The sequence below is a fragment of the Leuciscus leuciscus genome (assembly GCF_965113295.1).
Source record: "Leuciscus leuciscus genome assembly, chromosome: 12".
NCBI classification, from domain to species: domain Eukaryota; kingdom Metazoa; phylum Chordata; class Actinopteri; order Cypriniformes; family Leuciscidae; genus Leuciscus; species Leuciscus leuciscus.
Window position 1 is genome coordinate 39,779,928 of NC_138736.1, and position 24,471 is coordinate 39,804,398.

The 24,471-nt window shown below is 39.8% G+C and overlaps 1 protein-coding gene and 1 long non-coding RNA gene across 3 annotated transcripts; one reads left to right on the top strand and one right to left on the bottom strand.

The window, feature by feature from the left end:
* The first annotated feature begins 6,045 nt into the window (after positions 1-6,045).
* Positions 6,046-15,619, top strand: LOC309511363 (zinc-alpha-2-glycoprotein-like). 2 transcript variants are annotated; one of them, XM_082186557.1, is made up of 7 exons: positions 6,046-6,266; positions 8,382-8,618; positions 8,702-8,965; positions 9,304-9,582; positions 12,923-13,054; positions 15,024-15,097; positions 15,489-15,619. In XM_082186557.1, the coding sequence occupies exons 1-7, from the start codon at positions 6,176-6,178 to the stop codon at positions 15,567-15,569; spliced, it is 1,158 nt and encodes a 385-aa protein (XP_082042683.1). In that variant the 5' UTR covers positions 6,046-6,175; the 3' UTR covers positions 15,570-15,619. The 2 variants fall into 2 exon arrangements, with proteins under 2 accessions (XP_082042683.1, XP_082042684.1); XM_082186558.1 differs by lacking the exons at positions 15,024-15,097; positions 15,489-15,619 and adding an exon at positions 13,136-13,161 and having other exon boundaries at positions 6,051-6,266.
* On the bottom strand, positions 12,869-14,777 carry LOC309511445. Its single transcript, XR_014210627.1, has 3 exons — positions 14,029-14,777; positions 13,126-13,259; positions 12,869-13,031 (listed from the first exon to the last, which is right to left on the bottom strand). It is a non-coding gene; the product is annotated as an uncharacterized lncRNA (long non-coding RNA).
* Positions 15,620-24,471: the final 8,852 nt, after the last annotated feature.

The window sequence follows — 24,471 nt, forward strand, 5'->3', positions numbered from 1 at the left end:
AGGCTTTCTGAAGCAAAGAATAATATCCATTTATTGGGCTTCATTTACAGCACAGCCTCTCGTATATTGCTTACATAAAAACACATCATAAGTGTCCCAGGTCATGTCTCGTCCTTCACTCCTGGAGCTCCTCTGTGAGAGACGTGAGGCCGGTGCGGTGAGCAGGTACACTCAATAGCCCCTAACACACAGCAATCCTGGTAAATTACCGTACAATTGCCAGAACAACTTTACCGGTAATTAAAAAAATTTGCTGTTCACACAAGCAACAGCGTTCTGGGTTTTTACTGGTAACAGACCATCACACATCAGCTCCAAAATATACCAGTAAACTCTGTGATGATCTCATTAACTGTAAGTTTATGCCTTGGTCATGAAGAAGTCTAGTTATTTAACATACATGACAGTATCGCTAACTGTTCTTCTAAGTTGTTGACAAATCTCTTCATCCGCCCGGACGAGGAGAAGCGCTTTAGTTTCGGTATCACTCCAGTTTGAAGACATTTGTAAACAGTGCTGAGTAAACGCGTCATCTCTGCGTCATAATGTTATGAATGGCCCAGAGCCGTTGCTCTTCATTGCTCTTTCAGCGGCTTCTGATTGGCCCAAATCACTTATTACGTCAGCGCGTTCTGACCTTGTACGTGCAAAATCTTCATTCCGCATTCACGGTAATTTACTGGTAATGTTACAACTTCCCTTACCGGTAAATTGCCGGTGTGGTGAACAAATGAGTCCTTCTGAAGAGATGAGTCCGAGATTAGGACCCAAGCAATCCGATTGGTTCAAAGCACGTTTTATGGGTAATCGCTTTAGTGCCTGGTTACAAATCATACAAAATCACTTTATTAAAGAAGACTTTTAACTTATACGTTTCATATACTATATTTAACCGAAGCTATAGATTGTGAAATTAAACATTTCTCGTTGTTATTGTGTTTTTTTAGTTAGCTTAGATAGTAGCATAGCAAACAGCTAACGTTATCCGATGATCGTGCTAGCTGAGCTTTACCTGAGCTTATACTTCCCTCATACTGCCTTACCGTATTCACAGCAATTCGTAATGCAATTATAATTATGTTATTATTGTGGCATACTAATGGGGTCCTAAGCTCGGACTCATCTCTTCAGTAGGACTCATTTTTTCACCACACCGGAACCAATTTACCGGTATATTTGAAAAGGTCCTGTTCACACAGGATCTGTTACCGGTAATTTACCATAAATTCTGTATGTGTGAAACGGGCTATTATTACTCATGCCACCGACTGTTCCCCCCGGCTCTCGTCCTCGTCCTGCTCAGTCCTACACAGTCAGAACTGCTCAACTTTCCTCTATCAGAGTTCATTGATCTTCACTTCATTTTCATCATCCAAGCTGCTCATCTGATCTAGAAAAAAAAAAGATAATATAAAACTTAATGTTACATACTAATATCTGATCAAAACACATCACTAAACACTAGACTGGTGTTAGTACCTGCAGTTTGGACTGGATTTTGATTTGATTTGATTTGATACCTGTGTGTGAAGGATGATATTCTGTTCTCTTAATCATCTTCTTTCTACTATTATCAGCATTACTGCTCATCTTACCTAGAGATTATAGCAGCAGAATATATACACATTTTTAGCTTGAGTACAAACAGATAAACAGACTGTTTGGTTACAGACATTCTTCAAAATATCATCTTTTCTGTTCAGCAGAAGAACTTGAGGGTGAGTAAATTATGACAGAATTTTCATTTTTGGGTGAACTATTCCTTGGCTTTCATTAAAATTATATGGGTTTTTTTGTTTTGTTTTTTACCATCATTCATTAAAAAGTACCATATCATCATCATTTGGCAAACAACAGTCATAAATCATTACAATACAATAAACTGGCAGCGATAGAAAGAACACTTCATTTTTTATTTTCATTAAACAACATTCAATATAACACAATATTTATAATTAAATTATAAATGTTTGTCTTTATTCATTAAAATGCATAATATCAGCGTCATATGCATATGCAGGTATTCAAGTCTTCGCATAACTGGTAAAACCTGAAAGTCAAAGAAAGAAAACTTTGTTATTTTTTACTTTCTTTAGACAATATACATTATCACTCAATATTACTATAATACTATGGTAATGCCGTAAATGAGTCCTATCTGTCGCGACATTCCCTCCTCTGCCTTCTCTTATATAATAACCTATTTATTATCGTAAAATCTACATATCGTTCCCAACAGAAGTATTGTTTAGCGTAAAACATGTTGAAGATTAGTGGACAGAAAGTCAGTTCATTCAATTATAAGCTATTTCTTCAGAAAGGCGGTTTATTCAGTGTAGTGAAGCTTCTTCTCCATTGACATCCATTAAATAAAACAGCATTAAAGACTTTTAAAATCATTTAGAGCTCAGAACTCACTTTCAGACAGCGGTAATACTGTACGACTGCTTGAAGAAATCAGACAAATCATAGGCTATCAATCATGCATTTATTTGATCTGTCAGTCCGTCTCGTCTCTTTATACCGGACTGTCTGATATTAGCTCTGCATATGTCAAAATAAAGCAACTTCAAATTCACACAAATTAAACATTAAATAACTGCTAGTTTACAACAATCAGCTTTAATTCATGCAGACGATATCTCTCAGTGTTTCTCTGGGAATCTCCCAGCAAATCCCATTTAGCAAATCAGGCAAAGAGGTTGAAGAACGCCTCAAAATTGTGAAACAGCCTTTTTTGTTCTGGAGATCTCATCATCATGTTGCTGCTGAAAATGTTAAAGATTTTCCCCATCGAAACTGAGTGAGAAATATGTTCAAGAGGCAAATTTCCCCCGTGTCTCTTTATATATTAAAGGGATATTTCACTGAAAGATGAATGTGTATTTAAATTGGGTAATTTATGTAGTAGAAATGTGAAATTATTTTAGAAGTCGTTGTCATCTAGACTGAGAAAAGCCAGAAAATTTATTTTTGGCTCATGAAAGACAACAACTCCCAGAATGCACTTGCTTCGCTGCCCTACGAGGCCACTCCCAAGCCACGCCTCCCGGTTACAGAGGGCAGTGTTGGAAGAAATGATACAACTGAAAAGACAGCGTTTTATGGTGAGATCCCCCTATGGGCGGGTTGAACACATGCGGAACAGCTCCTCCTACTGGCGGTAGTCTCTCGCCTCTGGACAATAAAGCCTCTGATGACGATAAATGACGATTTTTGCGTCATCTGACTTTTTTTCCAGACACACAGTACAGAGATGTCTCGGGGACATGTGGGAGGGAAGCACGGTCACTCCAAAATACTACCGGGTTTCTACTGATACAAAACTGAATGCTAATCGGTGACATATCCCTTTAAGTTACTTAGGAATTAATAAGTTATCAATAATAAGAATATTTCTTAATGCACAGGTCAGGAAGAGACAAGGCATTCATAACAAACAAGTATTCATTACTTTGATGAACTCATTGTTTCTGCATTAAATGATTACATTGTTTAAATTAATACCTTTTTCGCTAACTGGGATTTTGTATATTTCTGAAATACATAACTTAGACAGTTACCTCTGATAACAGATGCTCTACTGAGGTATCTAAGGGGAACAGGATTGTTTAACAGAATATAATACAGTGCATCTTTCTTTTTTTACTTTACTCTCTGTCAATGCTTCACACAGCTTTTTTTAATTTTCTTTAATTATTGTAACTCCCAAATAGGTGATGTTTTCTCTTACAGGGATGTAACAAATTGAGGACACCACGCAGTTGCTAACCGGAAGGTTGTAACATTTTTGACCTTTCTGTCTATATCTTGGAGTACTTTTTAAGCCAATGTGTTCAAAATGTGATTCACACTAGTTGCAAGTGTCTGCTATCAAAAGGCATAGCTATTATCTTTGCAACACAAACAGAAAATGCATGGTTTAGTTTCAAACATCAGGAGTGAAATGTTACAATTCACCCCATAGTCTGGGTTAGTTGTAACATACCCTGGGGTGAGATGTAACATTATGAAATAAAAAAATAAAAATAAAAATAAAGCTTTTTATTCAACACTGACTTTCAATATAACTGATATGTGTGTCTTTGTGTGTGTCACTCTCAGTCATAGTGATTGACCATTACAAATTTAACTTGAACACAAACATTTGTTACTGTCAGTCATAGTATTGTCCATAATAAAATTGAAATTGAACATTGTGTGTGTGTGTGTGTGTGTGTGTGTGTGTGTGTGTGTGTGTGTGTGTGTGTGTGTGTGTGTGTGTGTGTGTGTGTGTGTGTGTGTGTGTTTAAGGTGTTAGGGTTAGGTTGTAATGTTTCATTATTGTTACAACTAAGCTCACCTAAGCTAACAGGCAAAACATTTGCAGTTTAGCACTAACAACTTGCATGAAAAATATCTACAGACACACAATAAACAATTAAAATTTGATTAGTTTAACTATAAAGCAGAAATTCCCATAACCAAAATAAACAAAGTAAAAAAAAAAAGTTACTTTCATGCCTCAAAATGATTTTCCACTCTAACATGCTGTATTTTAGCCTGGTTAAAACCAGACCATTCTCAGTAGTAACTGAGTTATGGTCTGGCAAAGCTTCATTAATAACTCATCAACGGACGTCGCTCAAATGCCTCTGGGCACAATTGGATAGACCTTAAACCAATCAGAGCGATCGTCATCGTGTAAAGCCATATGCTGTGTCCTAATTTGCCTAAGTTACACTACGCCATAAAAGTATTTACTCTTTTTGTGAAGAAACGGTATATACTTTTGAATGTGTAGCAAAAAAGTAGGCAAGCTTTGGGACATACTACTTCGTCATCTTTATTGTTATTTCATCTTTATACATATGAATAATTATAACATACATGTTCAATCATTCGGAATTATAGCCATGTTAATAACGTTTGTAAGAAACCAAACCGTTTGTAAATCTGTCAAGATTTCAGCGAGATAAGAGGATTTGTGTGCGTGTTGATCACTCACCTTAATTCACTGCTTCCCTGTGGTAAGATGGCCGCCGGTGATGCCGGAAGTGACTCCGCCTTAAGACTAGCCTTTATATGATATCTATGGTGTTTGCCACAGGGCTCTACTTTATTACATGTGGAGTAAGGACTGAACTGAGCATGTGCGAAGTGAATCAGGGGATTTGTAACTAGTTCCTGATTGGACAGATTGGAATTGTTATAACGATCCCCGTCTCCCCCTACTTGAGAGACATCCTTTAAAAACAAGGCGGTGTCGTCGGTTAATTGACTTATCAGTTCAGTATCATTAATGGTGATTCCTTTTAAAGGGCTTTCTCTAATATGTATATTAAGAAGCTGTAGCTATCAGGAACAAATAAGGAGATATTGGGGATAATGCCCAGAGCTAATGCCATTAGTGTATTTTTTTTTTTTGATAGATCTACAAAAAGTCTCACCAAATCCCATCTTGTGAAGGGTTTGAAATAAAAACTCATGTTCTAAGGAATCAAAAGCATTATAATAGTCCAAGAAGAGAATAAAACAATCATTAGAGATCTAAAATATCCAAAACCAAACGTATATTATTAAAGATGTGCCTTTTTTGTAAGAAACCAGATTGACATTCATCAATCAGACTGTTTAAAACACATTTCAGTCTTTTTGATAAAACCAAAGCAATTGTTTTATTTTATAGTCATTATTTAGCAACGTAATTGGTTGCAGCTATCAATTAAAAGGAGATCTTTATTTGGTTTTGAAATAAGGGTGATACGTCCTTGGCACAGGGTTGGAGGAAGCAAAGCTTTTTCAAGGCTCTCCGTAAAATCTTCAAACGAAAAAAAAAAGGTGCTATGGTACGCTTCACACACCTGTCCAGTTGATGATGGTAAATGCACCTTTTAGCTGGTTTACCAACCGCCATAAAAGACCTAAAGAAGAAGAAGAAGAAGAAGAAGAAGAAGAAGAGAAGTTGTGTTTGCATGTTGACACGTGCAGCCCCGCCCCCCTCGCCCTCGGCGTCCAAATTCCACAGTCGAAACTTTTTTTTAACAAGCCATCCTGCAGACTGTGCCAGTTCAGCTCAGTTGTCCGGCTGTAGCCTATAAGCTGCCGGGATGATTTTTTTTTTCTGAACTCCTACTTTTCACCTAACCAGTACGACACCAGTATAAGTCCGCGGTCTGATGTATAACTGGCAAAAATGGTTCACACGTTCTCGTTTAAAACATTTTTCATACAAGTAGAAATAGTTTGGCTTATTTCTCACTCTTGTCTGAGTGATGCGCATCAAGGTAAGAACAGAGTTAATTTATTTTACGTCTGATCGGCAACAGAGAAACACGCAGTTAGTAAATGTCTTCAAACTTGCTTCTAGGGTTTAGTATTAAAAATTTTGTGGATATTTTATGAAGGTAAAAGAGTAGTAAAACTCAATAGCATGTAGGTGTGAATTTGAGAACTTGTACAATAGATGAATTCGTACTTGTACGCTAAAATTTACACTCACAGCTCCAGTGTGAAAACCTGTAAAATTTAAATCTGAAGTTGAATGTTGAGATTTACACTTGCAGACAATAGTCACAAACCTGTATTCTGAATTTGAAGCTGCAGACAAGTAGTTACAAATGTGTAAACAGTTGTTCACAGTAATAAAATGACATGCACCAACTATTTGCGCTTAGTCTGACATTCATGCTCGCAGTACAACTAAACTTAGGCACTTGCAGCTTCTCAAATCTGCCACTGCAATTTCATATTCCATGCCTTTTGCAACTATTTTCACAATATATTATTATGCAAAACTAACTTGTGCACTTGCAAACTGAGTGGCAGCGAGAGAGAAAGGCGGGGGAGGTGTGAGGGTGCAAAGGAGTCATTTCATTGGTTGGCGCCTGGCCAATGAAATGGGACTTTTGTACGTGATGATGTCATAAAACCTGCATCCTCGGGGATGTTCTGAAACACTAACGTGGATTCATGCATTATCTCCGAGTTCTCTCTTATCGTAAAATCTCTTAAACTCATTGATAACAATAAGAACAACAAGATTCTTAAGAATTATGATCATATTTTTCTTACTGTTTGAGGTGTCATTGTTATTTATCTGTATTTTTTTTCTCTTTCTCTTTCCTTTTTTCATTTTATGTTAATGTATTCAATGCAGTGCTGCTTATTTTCTTGCAATACATTTTTTTTTGGCCTGACATGGCCTTCCCGATAGAGAAACTGAGCGTAAAGAGAAACTGAGTTGTATAAACCGGCCGGTTGGCGCAGTGCCTACAGTCAGACTCAGAGAAAGATGCCTCGGTGTGAGGAGTGCCAAGAAGTTCCCAGGCATTAGTGATGTTACATATGATATTGAAACTATCGAGTACGCCACACAATTTTCCTTGAAGCTAAACGTGCCGGAGCGCGTATTGAGATGCGCCATCGCCTGCCTCGACTGACATGTAGGGGAGACGGGATGGTTGTAACATGGGGAGAGTTGTAACAACATCAATTCCACCAATTAGGGATAAGATATGAGTCATGTGATCACTTCAGTATTTTCCTACCTCCTCCCCGATCCAGCATGGTGATTGTCAAGACTTGATACAGGCACATGCAGAATATGTAGAGAAAAAACTGATTTTGAGGTCTAAAACTAAACATTTTGACCAATACTATAATTTGTTTAGTATCTGTACTATTGCAGATAAAATTGTATGACTTGTATTAGATTAAATAGTAGTTTCTTAGGCAATATGTGATGCATTTCCCCCCTGCTAATTTCAAACCACTATGCTAATACAGCTAGCTAAACATTGGTTGTAACACTTATTTAAAAAGTGTTACAACCATCCTCTTACTAAGAATATAACTAAGAATTTTCTTGATTTGAATGTTTTTAAAGAATAACTAGGGCATGGAAAAGAAAGACTGACAGAGGAGTCTCTGCCAGTGTTTTATATAAAGTGGTTTACATGGAGCAATTTAACGACTCAAAGCCAAAGAAGGTTTTGGTGAAATGCGCCTATGCCGTTTCTGGGCCCATCAAGCCCATTACCAGCATCATTCATCTGTCAGAACTGTGACTCTGATTAACAATATACACACATAGACACACACATTGACATGTTAGTTTTTGTTAGACTTAAAGATGCACAAAGATGTTCTTTAATCTGGTACACTGTAGTAGTGTTTATTAAGTATACCGTTAAGTACGTTTGTTTAGTAATTTACACACACAGAAAAGTTTTTTTGTTAGACCTAAAGATGTACAAGGATGATTGGATGATTGGATGGTGATGATTTGCTATTGGTGGATTTCATGTGAGTGACAGGTTGCCCTCCTGTCGATGTTAATTTAATGGTGACTTTAAACCTGATCACTAGTGTAATGTGTTTGTGTTTCATATCTTCCTCAGAGAAACACTTCCTCCACTACAAGTTTACAGTCCTGACCAAATCAGACTCATTCCCAGAGTTCAGTGCTGTGTGTGTTTATGATGACAGACGGATCAAACACTTCAGTAATGAAGAACGAGTCTGGATTCTGACTGATAAAGACTGGACTGAAGCTCCTGAAGATCCTCCTGATTCTAGAGACTGGTTCCTACATCAGATCTGGACTCTGTCAAACTGCACAGACTCACAGTGTTCTGGTGAGATTCATGCTTTACTCTTATTAATTATCAGACATTATATTTACTGTGAGTTTCTCATGAGTGTTGTTCTGTGATTGTAGATCATGTTCTTCAGAGAATAATTGGCTGTGAACTGGAGAAACTTCCTGATGGATCAGTGAATCTGACTGTGTTTGATGAATATGGATTTGATGGAGACGATCTTATATCCTTTAATTCTGACACTGTGCAGTGGATTGATAAAAACCCCAAAGCCAAAGAAACCAAAGAGAAATGGGATCGTCAAACTGGACACAACCAATACCTCAAACATTACCTCAAGACCTGCACTGTGTGGATCTCCACATTTAACAACACAAATAAGAGTAAGCTCTGATTATTTATCTCCTGTGTGTGTGTGTGCGTGTGTGCGTTCGTGTGTGTGTGTGTGTGTGTGTGTGCGTGTGTGTGTTCGTGTGTGTGTGTGTGTGTGTGTGTGACATTATGAAACACTATTAATTCAGTCTAAAATATAAATATATATTGAATCTTTGAAGGCTCTGTTCATATACAAATGTTTTCTCTATACTTATTTAATTGTGATAATTTACTCACAAAAAATATTTTTAATGAATATGAAGAATATACTGTATATTTTTTACACGCAGAACTAAAATCTTTGTAAATGCTTGTTTGTTAATTGTGCTGTTATTTTCTTCTCCAGGTTCTCCAGATGTTCATTTCTCCGCAAGGAAAGCTGCTGATGATGAAAGTAAACTGGTTCTGACCTGTCTGGCCACTGGTTTCTACCCCAGAGATGTTCAGATGAACATTAGATTGAACAGAATTAATCTTGAGGATCAAACATCTTCTGGAATCAGACCAAATGAAGACGAAACCTTTCAGATGAGAATCAGTGTGAAGATCGACAGAAACCATGAAGGATCTTATGAGTGTCTGATCACTCACAGCAGTCTGACTGAACCAGTTACAGTAAACTGGGGTAAATATACATTTTAGTGCCCTATACAAATAGAAAATCATGATGATGCTGAAATAGAAAGTTTCTTGCTACAAACAAGTGTCACATGCCTGTCCTGTCTTGTGCTGCACATGGGTGTTTTGTTGTTTTGGGCCGTGTGCTCCTGTCTATTGTCTAGCCCCTCCCATCTTGTTATCTGATTATTGGTTAATTTGTCCCACCTGTCTGTCTCGTTACCCTCCTTTGTTTGTTCCCCTATTTAGCCTCCTTGTGTTCGTAGTCTTGTGCTGGACATAGGAATACTCAGGAAGAAGATGTGATCTCTAGGATGAGGCTAGGCCATACAGGTTTGAACAGCACCTTGTTTTTAATGAAAAAACATGCTGATGGCACGTGTAGTGATTGCAATACTCAAGAAACTATAGAGCATGTGATAGAATCCTGTAATAAGTACCAGTATGAGAGGCAGAAGTTACTTAGGTGTCTTGAAGCTGAACATATACCCTTAAGGATTAGAGGGTTATTACAGAGACAGTCTGAAGAAACATGCTACAGCTATCTGTTCCTTTTCTTAAGAGAAACGGGTCTACTAAGGAGAATATATATATATATATATTTTTTTTTTTATAGAGAGTAAGTAGTCCAGATCCACACTCCTTTTCAGAAGGTGGTGGTAATGCACACCATTCGTTGTTTGCCAACCGCCAAATAAACAGAAGAAGAAGAAGTCTTGTGCTGGTTCGTTGTCTTGGTTTCTTGTTTCCTGGAGTTCCTGAGTTTTTGTGTTTGTACCGTACCTGCATGTCACTAATAAATTAACTCTGCATTTGTATCCTCGACTCTCGTCTACCACTTCGTGACAGAACGAACCAGCCTAAATGTGGATACAGCGGAGTGAAATTTTTCCTCAGGGAGAGGGAGAAGGAGCCTCTATTTCCTTGCTGGAATACTTTTCCAGATGCGCTCAAAGGACTTTGGAGGAGGAGAGTATCACGGCAGATGGCAGTCAGTGGAAGGGAAAGCCTTCGTCGCTGGTCCCGAAACGGAGGAGAGGTAGGAAGACTTCTTCCGTTCCGGTGGTCCCGAGTCCGGTGGTCCCGAAACACAGGAGGAGGAGAAAGGCTCCCTCCGTAACGAGTCCGGTGGTCCCGAGTCCGGTGGTCCCAGTTCCGGTGGTCCCAGAATTCCCTATCATCAGTCCTGCCATGGCCAGGAGGGCCGTGCATCTCTTCTATGCAGTAACGGTATTGCACGCGTGGAGGAGACACAGTGGGTCTGCCGAGCCTGTGTCTTCGGACAAGATGGCCGCCGCCGAACCTGTTCAGGTCACGTCTGCCCAGCCAGAGACTGTTCAGGTCACGTCTGCCCAGCCAGAGACTGTTCACGAGCCTGTCTTCGGACAAGATGGCCGCCGTCGAGCCTGTTCACGTCACGCCAGCCGAGCCTGTTCACGTCACGCCAGCCGAGCCTGTTCACGTCACGCCAGCCGAGCCTGTTCACGTCACGCCAGCCGAGCCTGTTCACGTCACGCCAGCCGAGCCTGTTCACGTCACGCCAGCCGAGCCTGTTCACGTCACGCCAGCCGAGCCTGTTCACGTCACGCCAGCCGAGCCTGTTCACGTCACGCCAGCCGAGCCTGTTCACGTCACGCCAGCCGAGCCTGTTCACGTCACGCCAGCCGAGCCTGTTCACGTCACGCCAGCCGAGCCTGTTCACGTCACGCCAGCCGAGCCTGTGTCTTCGGACAAGATGGCCGCCGCCGAGCCTGTTCACGTCACGCCTGCCGAGCCTGTGTCCCCTGACAAGATGGCCGCCGTCGAGCCTGTGTCTGTGCCTGAGCCGGTGGTGTCTGTTCCTGAGCCGGTGGTGCCAGTTCCGGTGGTGCCAGTTCCGGTGGTGCCAGTTCCGGTGGTGCCAGTTCCAGTGGTGCCAGTTCCAGTGGTGCCAGTTCCAGTGGTGCCAGTTCCAGTGCCTGAGTCGGTGGTGCCAGTTCCAGTGCCTGAGTCGGTGGTGCCAGTTCCAGTGCCAGTTCCAGTGCCTGAGTCGGTGGTGCCAGTTCCAGTGCCTGAGTCGGTGGTGCCAGTTCCAGTGCCAGTTCCAGTGCCTGAGTCGGTGGTGCCAGTTCCAGTGCCTGAGTCGGTGGTGCCAGTTCCAGTGCCTGAGTCGGTGGTGCCAGTTCCAGTGCCTGAGTCGGTGGTGCCAGTTCCAGTGCCTGAGTCGGTGGTGCCAGTTCCAGTGCCTGAGTCGGTGGTGCCAGTTCCAGTGCCTGAGTCGGTGGTGCCAGTTCCCTGGCCGCCCGAGGGGTCGTCTCCGCCCTGGCCGCCCGAGGGGTCGTCTCCGCCCTGGCCGCCCGAGGGGTCGTCTCCGCCCTGGCCGCCCGAGGGGTCGTCTCCGCCCTGGCCGCCCGAGGGGTCGTCTCCGCCCTGGCCGCCCGAGGGGTCGTCTCCGCCCTGGCCGCCCGAGGGGTCGTCTCCGCCCTGGCCGCCCGAGGGGTCGTCTCCGCCCTGGCCGCCCGAGGGGTCGTCTCCGCCCTGGCCGCCCGAGGGGTCGTCTCCGCCCTGGCCGCCCGAGGGGTCGTCTCCGCCCTGGCCGCCCGAGGGGTCGTCTCCGCCCTGGCCGCCCGAGGGGTCGTCTCCGCCCTGGCCGCCCGAGGGGTCGTCTCCGCCCTGGCCGCCCGAGGGGTCGTCTCCGCCCTGGCCGCCCGAGGGGTCGTCTCCGCCCTGGCCGCCCGAGGGGTCGTCGTCTCCGCCCTGGACTCCTGAACTTTCCGTGCCTCCCTGGCCTTCTGAACTGTCCGTGCCTCCCTGGCCTTCTGAACTGTCCGTGCCTCCCTGGCCTTCTGAACTGTCCGTGCCTCCCTGGCCTTCTGAACTGTCCATTCCCCTTGTCCCGCCCTGGTCTGTCCCTCCCGTCCCGCCCTGGTCTTATGGAGCGTCTGGTAGCCGCTCCGTAGGGAGGGGGTAATGTCACATGCCTGTCCTGTCTTGTGCTGCACATGGGTGTTTTGTTGTTTTGGGCCATGTGCTCCTGTCTATTGTCTAGCCCCTCCCATCTTGTTATCTGATTATTGGTTAATTTGTCCCACCTGTCTGTTTCGTTACCCTCCTTTGTTTGTTCCCCTATTTAGCCTCCTTGTGTTCGTAGTCTTGTGCTGGTTCGTTGTCTGTGTTTCTTGTTTCCTGGAGTTCCTGAGTTTTTGTGTTTGTACCGTACCTGCATGTCACTAATAAATTAACTCTGCATTTGTATCCTCGACTCTCGTCTACCACTTCGTGACAACAAGTACATGTAGACTACCTCGACTCAGTTCATAATGTCAATTTATTTTAGCAGATTTTCATTTTTTTTCTCCATTCTGCAGATGAAACCTGTATTGACTGTGAAACAGAATCTCCATGGATTGTTAAAGCAGCAGCAGCAGCAGCAGTTTCAGCTCTTGCTCTCGCTGTGATTGTGATTAGTCACTGCATCTATAAAAGGAGAATGTCAAATGGTGAGTGTAACGTGCTTAAAGATGTTAAAATGGGAAGATAACGCAACATTTATGTGAGATGTAATTTTTACCATGTATAAGGTGGCAGATAATAAACCGAGTTCTTCAGTGTATTGTCAACGCCAGCGTATTGGTCACACTTGTGACGTAGAGCGTCCTGACGTCACAAGTATGATGGACAGCCAGATGATCCAATGATTGCAACCTAACAAAAGAGTTTACAAATATAAAAGAGAGAACAAAATACACGTGGAACGTAACAGTGAGTTATAAATATTCAACACTGTAGCTTTAAAGCCACACTATGTAAGATTTTTGGATCAAAAAATACAAAAACCACTTGAACAGTGTTATATATGTTGTTGACTTGTGTACTTGCATTACTCCAAATGTTTCTAAGAATGTTTAAATCCAGAGAAATAAGCCGTTTTAACCAGGCCTATCAATGAAATCATACCCGCGTTACCCTCGATTCCGGTTAATTTGTAGAAACCATGAAAACACCAAAGACGCTTTAATATAATATGCGTTTTATTAGACAGGTGAGAAGCTGTCTGGATACATTCATCGACAGAAAATGTTTTCTTGATTTATCGCGAGTACCATGTTTTACCATGTCTAATATTGATCTAGCTCACCGCAGTGTGTAATACGTGTCTCATATAGTAAAAGCTCCACTGATCGTGTGTCGCACTCGTCTCTCATTAGCAATCGCTCCAGCGGCTCGTTCCGCTCCAACGGCATTCGTAACGTTCATAAATCTTTAATACATTACCGAAAAGGAAAGAACAGCTAAATAAGCTAACTCCCCTGCTAACATAAACCGGAGAAAGTCCAGTTCAAAAATAAATGGCACCCTCCTCCCTACTAACCCCACAAATAAATAAATGATTAACTAGCAAACTTCAAATACACCAAAAGCAAAACAGATTAATTAAACCATACAATGAATGATCATAGAAGTTAACACTCACTTCGGCCTTTAAGTCTCAATCATAGTGTAATCAGAGAGACAAAGAGAGAAACTCTACTTCAATAAGTTTAACACAAGTGAGGATAAAATACACAACACCACCAACTACTTGCTTCAACACAACATCAGTGTGGGGTTTAAGATGAGATCTCACTGTTGCACACAGTCAAGCCAACACAAACACAGCTCTGGGACATGTTCAAGCTCAACCCGGTGCAACGGTGCCTGAGATGTGTTTTCTCTTGTTTGGTGGGTGTGTATAAACCTGAAATATAAACCACGCGGTGTTAAAGACACAGCACTATTGGTCCAAGTAAAGTTGTGTATGTGTGTCCGCTGCAGCTCAGTATACACAACAAAGATATTCAAAGACATGTTTGTCTTAAGAGTGATCAGTAATAATGATAAACCTAATACTCACAATATAAATAATAAGGTCATATAGATCATAACACAGTCTCGGAGAAAGAAGTGGATTATCCTTCACCTGAAATGTTTGTCTTTTGATCCTGAAATGCGAGGCAAATGTTGGATCACAATAATTAGGAACCACCGTTTCCACAAATCCCTTCACTCGATTGGGATGTTCTCTTTTATTCTGGACGGCAGGGCAGTAACATCGAGCGTATTCTGCAGTATTAAACACATATTTATACCGATTTCATCAGGCTCTGAAAATTCTTCAAAAAGAACACAGAGAATGTCCTTCTCAGCCTCCATAGTATCAACTCTTGCTTCATCAGAACAGGGCGTTCAACACACCACCGTTTCCATTGAAAAAACGTATGCAGCCCAGATGATGATGCAGTTCAAATACTCTCCTTCCCCCCCATCATCCAATCACAGCAGGGCATTGGTTATTCATTACCAAAAATGACATAGTGTGCCTATAAATGTCTTATCGTTGTTATATTGTTGTAAATGTGTTAAAAGACAATGAATGGGCAGTTAAACCTCAAGCTTAAGTTTGTGTATAATCTGATTTATCTTTTCCAGGTCAGACAGCAATAACAGGAGAGAATACTATTGTGCCAGAAACACAGAGTAATGATCATCTTCTCCACACACAGGTATCTACATCACAATCACATTTACTGTCTGTGTTTGTGTACTGTCTTTCTTTCTTTCTTTTTCTTTCTTTCTTTTTCTTTCTTTCTTTCTTTCTTTCTTTCTTTCTTTCTTTCTTTCTTTTTCTTTCTTTTTCTTTCTTTCTTTCTTTCTTTCTTTCTTTCTTTCTTTCTTTCTTTCTTTCTTTCTTTCTTTCTTTCTTTGCCTTCAGGTGTTTCTAATGTCTGTTTATGGGTCGCCTCTAATTTAATAAGAACAATTAATCGTACCAGAAACTTTGGTACGAAGAAATACTTTTCACATTTGACAGTTTCTTGAAACATTTCAAAGGATCAAGAACACTTCATATTTGTAATATGTGTAACAATATTGTCTCTGTTGTTGTTGTTTCAGGCAGATGAAGACTGTGGATACAGTGAAACATCAGTGGATTTAAATGATCCAGGACACACTGACTGTGACATTACACACTGAAGTTTACTGAAGTATTCTGCACATCACATTTGCACTAAAGGTTTTTGAATGTAAGACTACAGCATATGACAAAAATGGACTTACCAGCTCTATAAAGGGGTTTGAGTGATAAATTATCAGTATCTAACCTGACGAAAATGTATTTATTCAATGTTGTCTACATTATATTGCATCTGCAGCAGCATTGTGAACTTTTGTAAAGATACGTTTAGCCATTAACTTTTAAATGCATCATTATTCAAATTGCAAACACATGAGGAGAGTCTCCGCATGAAAGTCCCACGACTGGCAGACGAACGTCCAAAGAACGTCTCTGAAATGGTAGGAAATGAAATTAGATTGAATGGAGGATTTTAACTGTGACAAGATGATTGACAGGGCAGTTTACGGTGACAGGACGCACGCGACAGATCTGTCCGTTCAGATAATGAAGTAGTATGTCCCAAAGCTTGCCTACTGTTTTGCTACACACTCAAAAGTGTGTACTTTTTCTTCACGAAAAGAGTCCATACTGTTAGGGCGTAGTATAAGTAGGCGAATTGGGACGCAGGGTACTAGTAGTCTAGTTGTATCATTTCTCTCGATGCTGCCCTCTGTAACTGGGAGGCATGGCTTGGGAGTGTCCTCGTAGGGCAGCGAAGCAAGTGCATTCTGGGAGTTGTTGTCTTTCATCCACATGAGCCAAAAAAACATTTTCTGTTTTGTCTCAGTCTAGAAGGCACCAACTTCTAAAATAATTTCACATTTCTACTGCATAAATGACCCAATTTAAATACATATAATCTGTCCAGCTGTGAAGTATCCCTTTAAATAATGTGAAGTTGTGGATATTTTAGCAAACAGTTTACTTCGTATATTCAGTTTAACAGAATTAAGACCCCCACCCCTGTTTACTGCGTAGGGAACGATTCAGACAGTGTAAATAAGCTTTCCATTGAGTTGAATGAAGTCTAGTTTCACATTAGTGTCACACAAACCACCGCAGCTCCTGTTCAGAGACACGAAACACAGAGTGGATCATGTGATCGAGTCCCGCAGATCCAGAAAACGTATTGGACCCGTTTGAATTTTGCACAGAATGTTTTATTAGGCCAGCGTTTCCATTCTTACAGTGATGAATCGTTTTGGCTTGTATTATTAGACAGTGTTTGAGAGCTTTCTGTTTTGTATTTCATATGTATTGCCTCTTTAATATGAATGGCTTGTTCCTCATGTTTATTCTAGAGCTGCTGCAAAGCCAAAACGTTACTGTAATTACCACTGTAAAGCTGCTTTTATATTTTTAAATGTGCAAAATAAATGAAGATGCTTTGACTTTAAGCTGTTTTTGATAAAAGTGTCTGCTGAATATTTTATGAGCTGCTCAGGAATATTTCATGTTTATAGAGTGTGTCTAATGTACGTGTGTGAATGGAATCTTTTTATTTTAAATAAAATGCGCAAAACACAAAAAGGCTGATGTTTGATGTTTGGTCTGGCAGACTGAAATGCATATTAAGAGACCACTGCAAAATTATCCGCTTTTACCTTTTATATGTTTTTTGAGTAAAAATTAACATTGTTATTTTTTTTCTCATAAACTACTTGCAGTATTTATCCCAAATTCCATAAATATTGTAATTTAGGGCATTTGCATAAAAGGACATCTAATAAATAAATATGTTTTCAAAACCTCAGATGATGAAAAGACAAGTTCATATTAGTTTTTGAACAACAATACAAATTTATTTTACGCATGAAGAGTCCAAAATGAATATATATTGTCAGACCCAGAACTGGTCCTGAGAGGATCAATAAATTAATTATGATATGATACTGGATAATATAAACCTGTAAGAAACATAGAAAAATTAAAATAAGCAAATACCTAAAAAATGCTGGGTTGTGTTAACCCAATGTTGGGTCAAATATGGACTAACCCAACGTTGGGTTAAAAATTCAATTTAAAAATGGACAAACCCAGCCGTTGGTTTACATTTTTAATGTAACCAATGTAATTCGTCCATTTTTAAATTGCATTTTTGTCCATTTTTGATTTTGTCCAAAATGCAATTTGTCCATTTTTAAATTGCATTTTTTAACCCAATGTTGGGTTAGTCCATATTTGACCCAAAATTGGGTTAACACAACCCAGCAGTTTTTAGAGTGAAGCAAATGTTTTCTTATAATAAACAGAGATTATATGAAGGCTACAGTGTTTGGATCTTGACATGTGATCAGTATGAAATGATTTTTAATGTTCATGTTTATGCATATCACTAAAGAGAGTGTGAAAAGTGTGTATATTTTTACATTTACATTTATTCATTTAGCTGACGCTTTTATCCAAAGCAACTTACAATTGCTATATATGTCAGAGGTCGCACGCCTCTGGAGCAACTAGGGGTTAAGTGTCTTGCTCAGGGACACATTGGTGTCTCACAGTGGATTCGAACCCGGGTCTCTCACACCAAAGGCATGTGTCTTATCCATTGCGCCACCACCACCCATGTATATAGCGCCACCTACCTGTCATTCTTTGAATTAAGTAGGACAGCGCACCAGATTCCTCAGATTCATAAAATATATGCCTACAGAAATATTGAAGCTATATAAATTGACAATACATTAAGTTTCTACATTTCTACGGCTGTAGTTTTCCCACATGCATGACCTGCATTTCAACTATTTAAATTCCGTCAAATTGAATCGAATAATCTTGACCTGTTTTAATTGAATACTTGATTATGGATTGTTCAATTCAATTTGATGGAATTGTATTATTAATTAAAATGCGTAACTTTTTTAAGGGTTTATCCTAGTGCAGTAATGAAGACAAAGGTGTGATTTCATCCTCAGCCAGTGAGAGGCAGCAATCGCTCAATACACCCGGAAGAGATGGTAAATATAAAGGATTGTTTTTTTTTGGTTTAAAGGTACAATATGCAATAATTTTGCATTAAAATATCCCATAATCTCAAGGCCAGTGTTATATATTTTGTTAAGCTGATTACTTACAATATCCCAAATGTTTCCAATTATTTTTAAATCGTGAGAAAATTGCGATTTTATCCAAGGAAACGGGGCGTTAGAGCAGGGGGGAGCTGGGAGTCGCCAGTCAATTGCGTCATATCCGCGTTACCCTCGGTTTCCGCTCGTACTGCGTGGAGTCCTGGACAAATGCGGAAGTTGTAGTTGTAGCGTCTATCAAGCAACACACGTAGCTTGTTTCTTGCAGTCGTTATGGAACATAATTATTCTTTACCGATTGCAGCTGGTTCTGTCGACAAAGTAACGTTATGCTTAATTTTATATTTCCTAATGTAGCATTCGGTATGTAAGGGAAGTATTATTGCTTTAGATTTCTGTTTAGTTTATTGACATTGTTTATCACGTCTGGTGTTTATGGCCATGTAAATAAATATAGCATGTGTTATACATAAATATTAATCAGTATTTTGGCAAATGATGTGGGTATGTTCGAATGTACTTTTACAACAATTGTTTAGAACACGTAAAACTGCGCAGCGTTATCACAACAATGAATTCGACATACAGTAACATCTATGATAACCAATGTAGTATTAAACCTTACTTTTCTTGCGGTTAATTCATTTTAATGAAATAAAAGTGTGATGAGGTTCAAGAGTCAGGAAGGAAGAAGACAGGGATCGGCGTGACTGGGACTCGTACTTTATTAAAATAAAGCAAAACAAACAAAAGTCGTGCACAACGCGCATTCACCGTGGCAACCGCGACGGCACAAAACAGTTCAAAAATGAGAGCTCGGATCCACCGGTTTTCTTTCTCTGCGTCCAATTTTCTCTCCAGTCTCTCTCTCGTTCCAGCGCGCGGCTTATAAGCGGTCTTTCCACGCGGATCACTGCAATAAAACACAGGTGTTCGTCATTTGCACTTGACCTACTTGCTCGTCTCTTCTCTCTCCCATTACAGACCGCGCTGAACCCCCCCTCGCCACAAAAAGCATGTCATTATAAAAAAAGAACTTAGCCTCATCCATGAACATGATTTTAGATTCCCGTCTGACTGATTTACATCCACGGTGGAGTTTAAAACGACAGTTCCCATCATTCCACGCTCCTTCACATCGTCATCAAGCTACGCCGTTGTTGTTGTTTGGAATGTAGCGCCCTCTAGAGGCCAAAAATTCTTGCATATTGTAGCTTTAACCTTCTGCTAAATACATCGTGAATGAATGAAACAATTAATTCGTTCATTAATTGTGTGGGGGTTCCTTCTTTTTATTTTAATTAAGGCTTTTTTATTAATTGGGAAAAAATGACTTGTGAGCACAAGCCCTTGACAAAGAAATAAATGTGTTATTGGATAAAAAAGTGTGTTTGCTGAACTGCTTAATGGCACTTAAAGAAGGTTAAACAGTAATTCATCTACAAACAGCAATATACCTTTTCATAATTCTGTGGTAAATGTTTTATGATCAACCATATCTATTTATCCTTATCAGGCAAAACATTGATGTTTTCAGTTTACATGCACTTTTAGTGAAAGTAGAGGAAAACACAATCTAAGCCTAAATCTTAGCTGTATTATAAGTAAAACAGAAATTAGACCTACTGCTTCACATGTTTTGTTATCAATGCAACGGTAAAAGACAATAAAAGCTAATTAACTGAAGTTCAAATGTAGTATTTTTAATATCATGACTACAAGTTACAAAGCCGGTTGGATTTATCACTTCCCTTTAATCTGTTGGCCAATAGTGTTAATACGGCCCGCCTTATGCCCAACTTTCACGACCAATAAAGATCTTTCTGCGCTCGACATTCAGAGACACTTCCAGAGTTCATCAGTGAAACACAATAGAGCGCGCGCTGGAATTGAATGGCAAACATGTTTCACGCGCTCTCGTTTAAAAACCTTATCTTTCTAGAGGTAGCGATGGTCACCATGATTTTGCCAAGTAAGACATGTTCCTGAATCAACATATTTTGTTGATCCTGGATTAACATTCCTGCCCCAAAATTTAGTCCTAACCCTATCCCTACCCCTAAACCTAACCCTACCCAAACTTTTCCCTAAAATCAGAGGGAAATGACAGGTGAATAACACTGATGTTGAAGCACCTCACCCTGGTTTTAAGCCTAAACTTGACATAAACTGTAAACTTGTTCCTCAAATCTGATTGGTTGATTGGAAAGTTGTTCCAGGATCAACAAAGATGTTGATCCAGGAACATGTGGTACTTGATGAAATCACATTCACCTGGTAGGTATAGTCTGGCTTATTTCTCACTCTAGTCTGAGTGATGCGCTTCAAGGTAAGAACAGTTCATTTGTGTTTCTTCTGATCCCCAGCAGTGACACAGTTATCTACAGATGTTTAAACTAAACCTTTCGAGTTTGCTTATTTATTTATTTCTCATTCAATTAATATACTGAAAATATTTTAGATTTCTCATAACAACATAACATATCTCTAACATTGTTTTATGCCATTGCTCTGTTAAAGTATGTCAAACGAACTAAAATCGAAAGCGCAAACAGGCTTTTTGTGTTTTAATGAGGGGTCCACGCACTTTTCTCACGAGATCAGCTCATGATCAGCTCATGATCAGGTGTTTCCCGCGTCTCTGAACGACTCTGTCCACAGTAAAACTCCATCTCTGCATGTGCTTTCAGTTTCGCGTGCCTTTGGGAACGGGCACCAGAAACACATTTTCACAAAATCATCGCCTAAATAAAAAAAAAATACAAAAAGAAATTCGACAGCTAGATGTCAACAGCACAATTGTATGGAAGCTTGTTTCCGCCACAGAATAAAACATTTTAAAAGATAATTGCAACTTTGTATCTCTCAATTGCAAGTTTACATCTTGCAATTCTGACTTTATTTCTCAGAATTGAGAGATATAAAGTTGCAATTTTGTTTTATAATGTCAGAATTGCATGTTATAAAGTCAGAATTTTGTGATATAAAGTCAGAATTGTGTGTTAAAAAGTCAGAATTGTGTGATATAAAGTCAGAATTGTGTGATATAAAGTCAGAATTGTGTGATATAATGTCAGAATTGCATGTTATAAACTCAGAATTGTGTGATATAAAGTCGCTGGGATATAAACGTGCAATTCTGAGAAAAAAGAGTTTATTTTTTATTCTGTGGCGGAAACAAGCTTCCACAGATTTGTGAGACACGTTGAAAGTTTTTTCAGCACGTTTTGGTTTCGTGAAAAGTCAAGTAGTCAATTATTTTCTTTGCACTGGTTGCCAGGGCCACCGGATTATCCAATTGGCATTATTGGGCTCAAGCGAGTGAAAAAAAAAAATTCCTTTTTTTTTTTTACATTTCCGATAACGGAGCTTATATTTGCAATAAGTGCCTGTCTGTTTGGCAAAAGTTGATAGGTATTAGGGCGTGATATGCTTGAAAACATAGATATCATATAATAAAGGCTAGATGTATGGAAGTAAAATAATGGCAAATGTTTTTGAAACAAAAAAGCCTGTTGAATTGCACTACTTGAAAAAAATAGGCATTGCATTAACCATGCTTGCATTTTAATGCATTGTATTTTTAGGGCTTGCATTTTTATGGGCTGAAATTCAGCATGGTTGAATATTTAAGCTGTGAATATTTCAATTCAAAACATTTCAAACTCATTTTCATTATTAAAAATTCAATAATCCATATTCACCTTTCATATTTCACTTCCAAAATATTCAAACTGTTTAAAAATACAACCTAAAATATTCAACAGGCAATTTCCGGTCCATTTTATTTCGCACTTCCACAAATTCAGTGGTCCAAATTCAACAGAAAATTCTATGTTGACATCCAGGAACTGCAGGAAAAGCAGTAGATTACCGAGCATACTTTCCATCTGCTGTTAGTCGACCTCAAGGGTTTATTTCAAATTTTTAAAGTATTGTAATTTTCTTATTCTATTGTGTAATGTAAAATATACTTGAAAATGTTAATTTTCATTTATGTAGTAAGCTACATTTGTTTTACAATAGGCTATATGGACATTACGTCATAGGAATAATTATAGGCTATAAATCATTATTATATTATTATAATAATTGTTTGGCATCCTAAAGCACCAGTGATAATGTATTGTAGACTGAGACTCTGTCGTGCCGTGCCGGGCTGATAGCCTCGGGCTAATAGCACCGGGCATGCGTTTCCACTGTCGTGCCAGAGGCTCCACAGCGCTTCACTAAAACACGCCCGTAACACGCCTCTCTGGAACAACGTCACACTAACCCATTCACCAACAAATGGAAGTTTTATCAGAAAACTAATCAGAAATCACTGGAAACAGCGTTGAAAACAAACATGATAATAGCGGCCGTTTGCTGGCATTTTTGTTGTTTACTTGAATATTTAAAACCCAAGCATCGATGTTTTACCACAGGTTTACAATAAAAAGTGATACATTGATCATAATGAATTAATTTATGTCAAAATTGCTCATTAGTCACTCAGAAATAAATTACCGTTAGGTCTATTTCACAAAAGAAAGAGGACACACTTACTTCTTCAGTCGCGTCTGTTACTGTTTATCTGGTAGTTACAGGACATATTTACATTACATTTAGAAAGAATGATAATTTCTACAAATATATGCCACCAAAAATACGACCTGAGGAGCTTTAGCACTCTCTCGACTCCCATACAGATATTTTCCGTCAGAGAAACAGAGGAAGCTCCCGAAAAAAAAGTTGCTTTATTTTATGATAGTCCGGTATAATGAGACGAGACGTAGGCTACTGACAGATAAAATAAAAACATGATTGTGATAGCCTTTATGATTGGTCTGATTTCTTCAAGCGTTCACTATGTTTTTTTACTATGCGTATCTTCAAGCGTTTACCATGTTTACTATGGTAATGGTTAGCGCGCATAGTCTTCAAACATGAACGCAAGTTAAATTATTTTAAAAGTCTTTAATGCTGACAGAATCATCCGGCGCTGCCGTCTCTCGACTCAGGTAAACTCCGCCTCTGTTCGTAACCACTCCTCTAGCCCGAGCTGGCCCGCTCTGGCCCAAGGTATTCGACGGGCCAGAAATCCTGGCCGTTGGCCCCGAGTAAGCCCCGATCAAGCCCCGGAAGTGACAGTGGAAACGTGACTGGCCCTGGCACGCACTAGCACGGCCCGGCCCTGGCCCGACAGTGGAAACGCGGCTAATCTCTCTGAGCTCATTCTGAGTGCAGGAACATCTGTTAGATGTCTGAGGTCTGAGCAGAGATAATGATGATCCCGAGACTGTACTTTTGCCATTGCTGGGCCAAAACTGACACTGTCATGTCACAGTGAACATAAAAGGTCTCTAACATTGTGTTTTGCACCACTGCTTTGGCAAAGCATCTGTTGATTGAACTAGAACTGAAATTGCAATATGGTTTAGTGCACTATAGCTTATCAAAAGGCTATAATTTTATTTAATTAGTATATTCAATATATTTATGGCCCCCTATTGGTAAGAATTTTTGCCCCAGTAAAAAGTGTTTTTATTGTTTTTATTGTTGTTTGTGTTTTATATGTTCCTCAGAGACACACCATGTCCACTACATGATTACGTCCATGACCAAAGGACACTCGTTTAATTTCACGTTCAGTTCTCTGGGTCTGTGTGATGATGGTAAGATCTCTCATTTCTGTAAGGAAGTTGAAGCCTGGATAAGAGAGATTCTGACTGAGTACTCGCCTGAAGTGGCAGATTCAGATGATATAGTCTGGTACAAAAATCAGCTGAACAAACTGTCAAACTGCACAGACTTACAGTGTGCTAGAATAATTCCTGTTCATGTTCATCATGTTCCTCAGAGAATAATTGGCTGTGAACTGGAGAAACGTCCTGATGGATCAGTGAATCTGATTGTGTTTGATGAATTTGGATTTGATGGAGAAGATATTTTATCCTTTAATAATGAAACT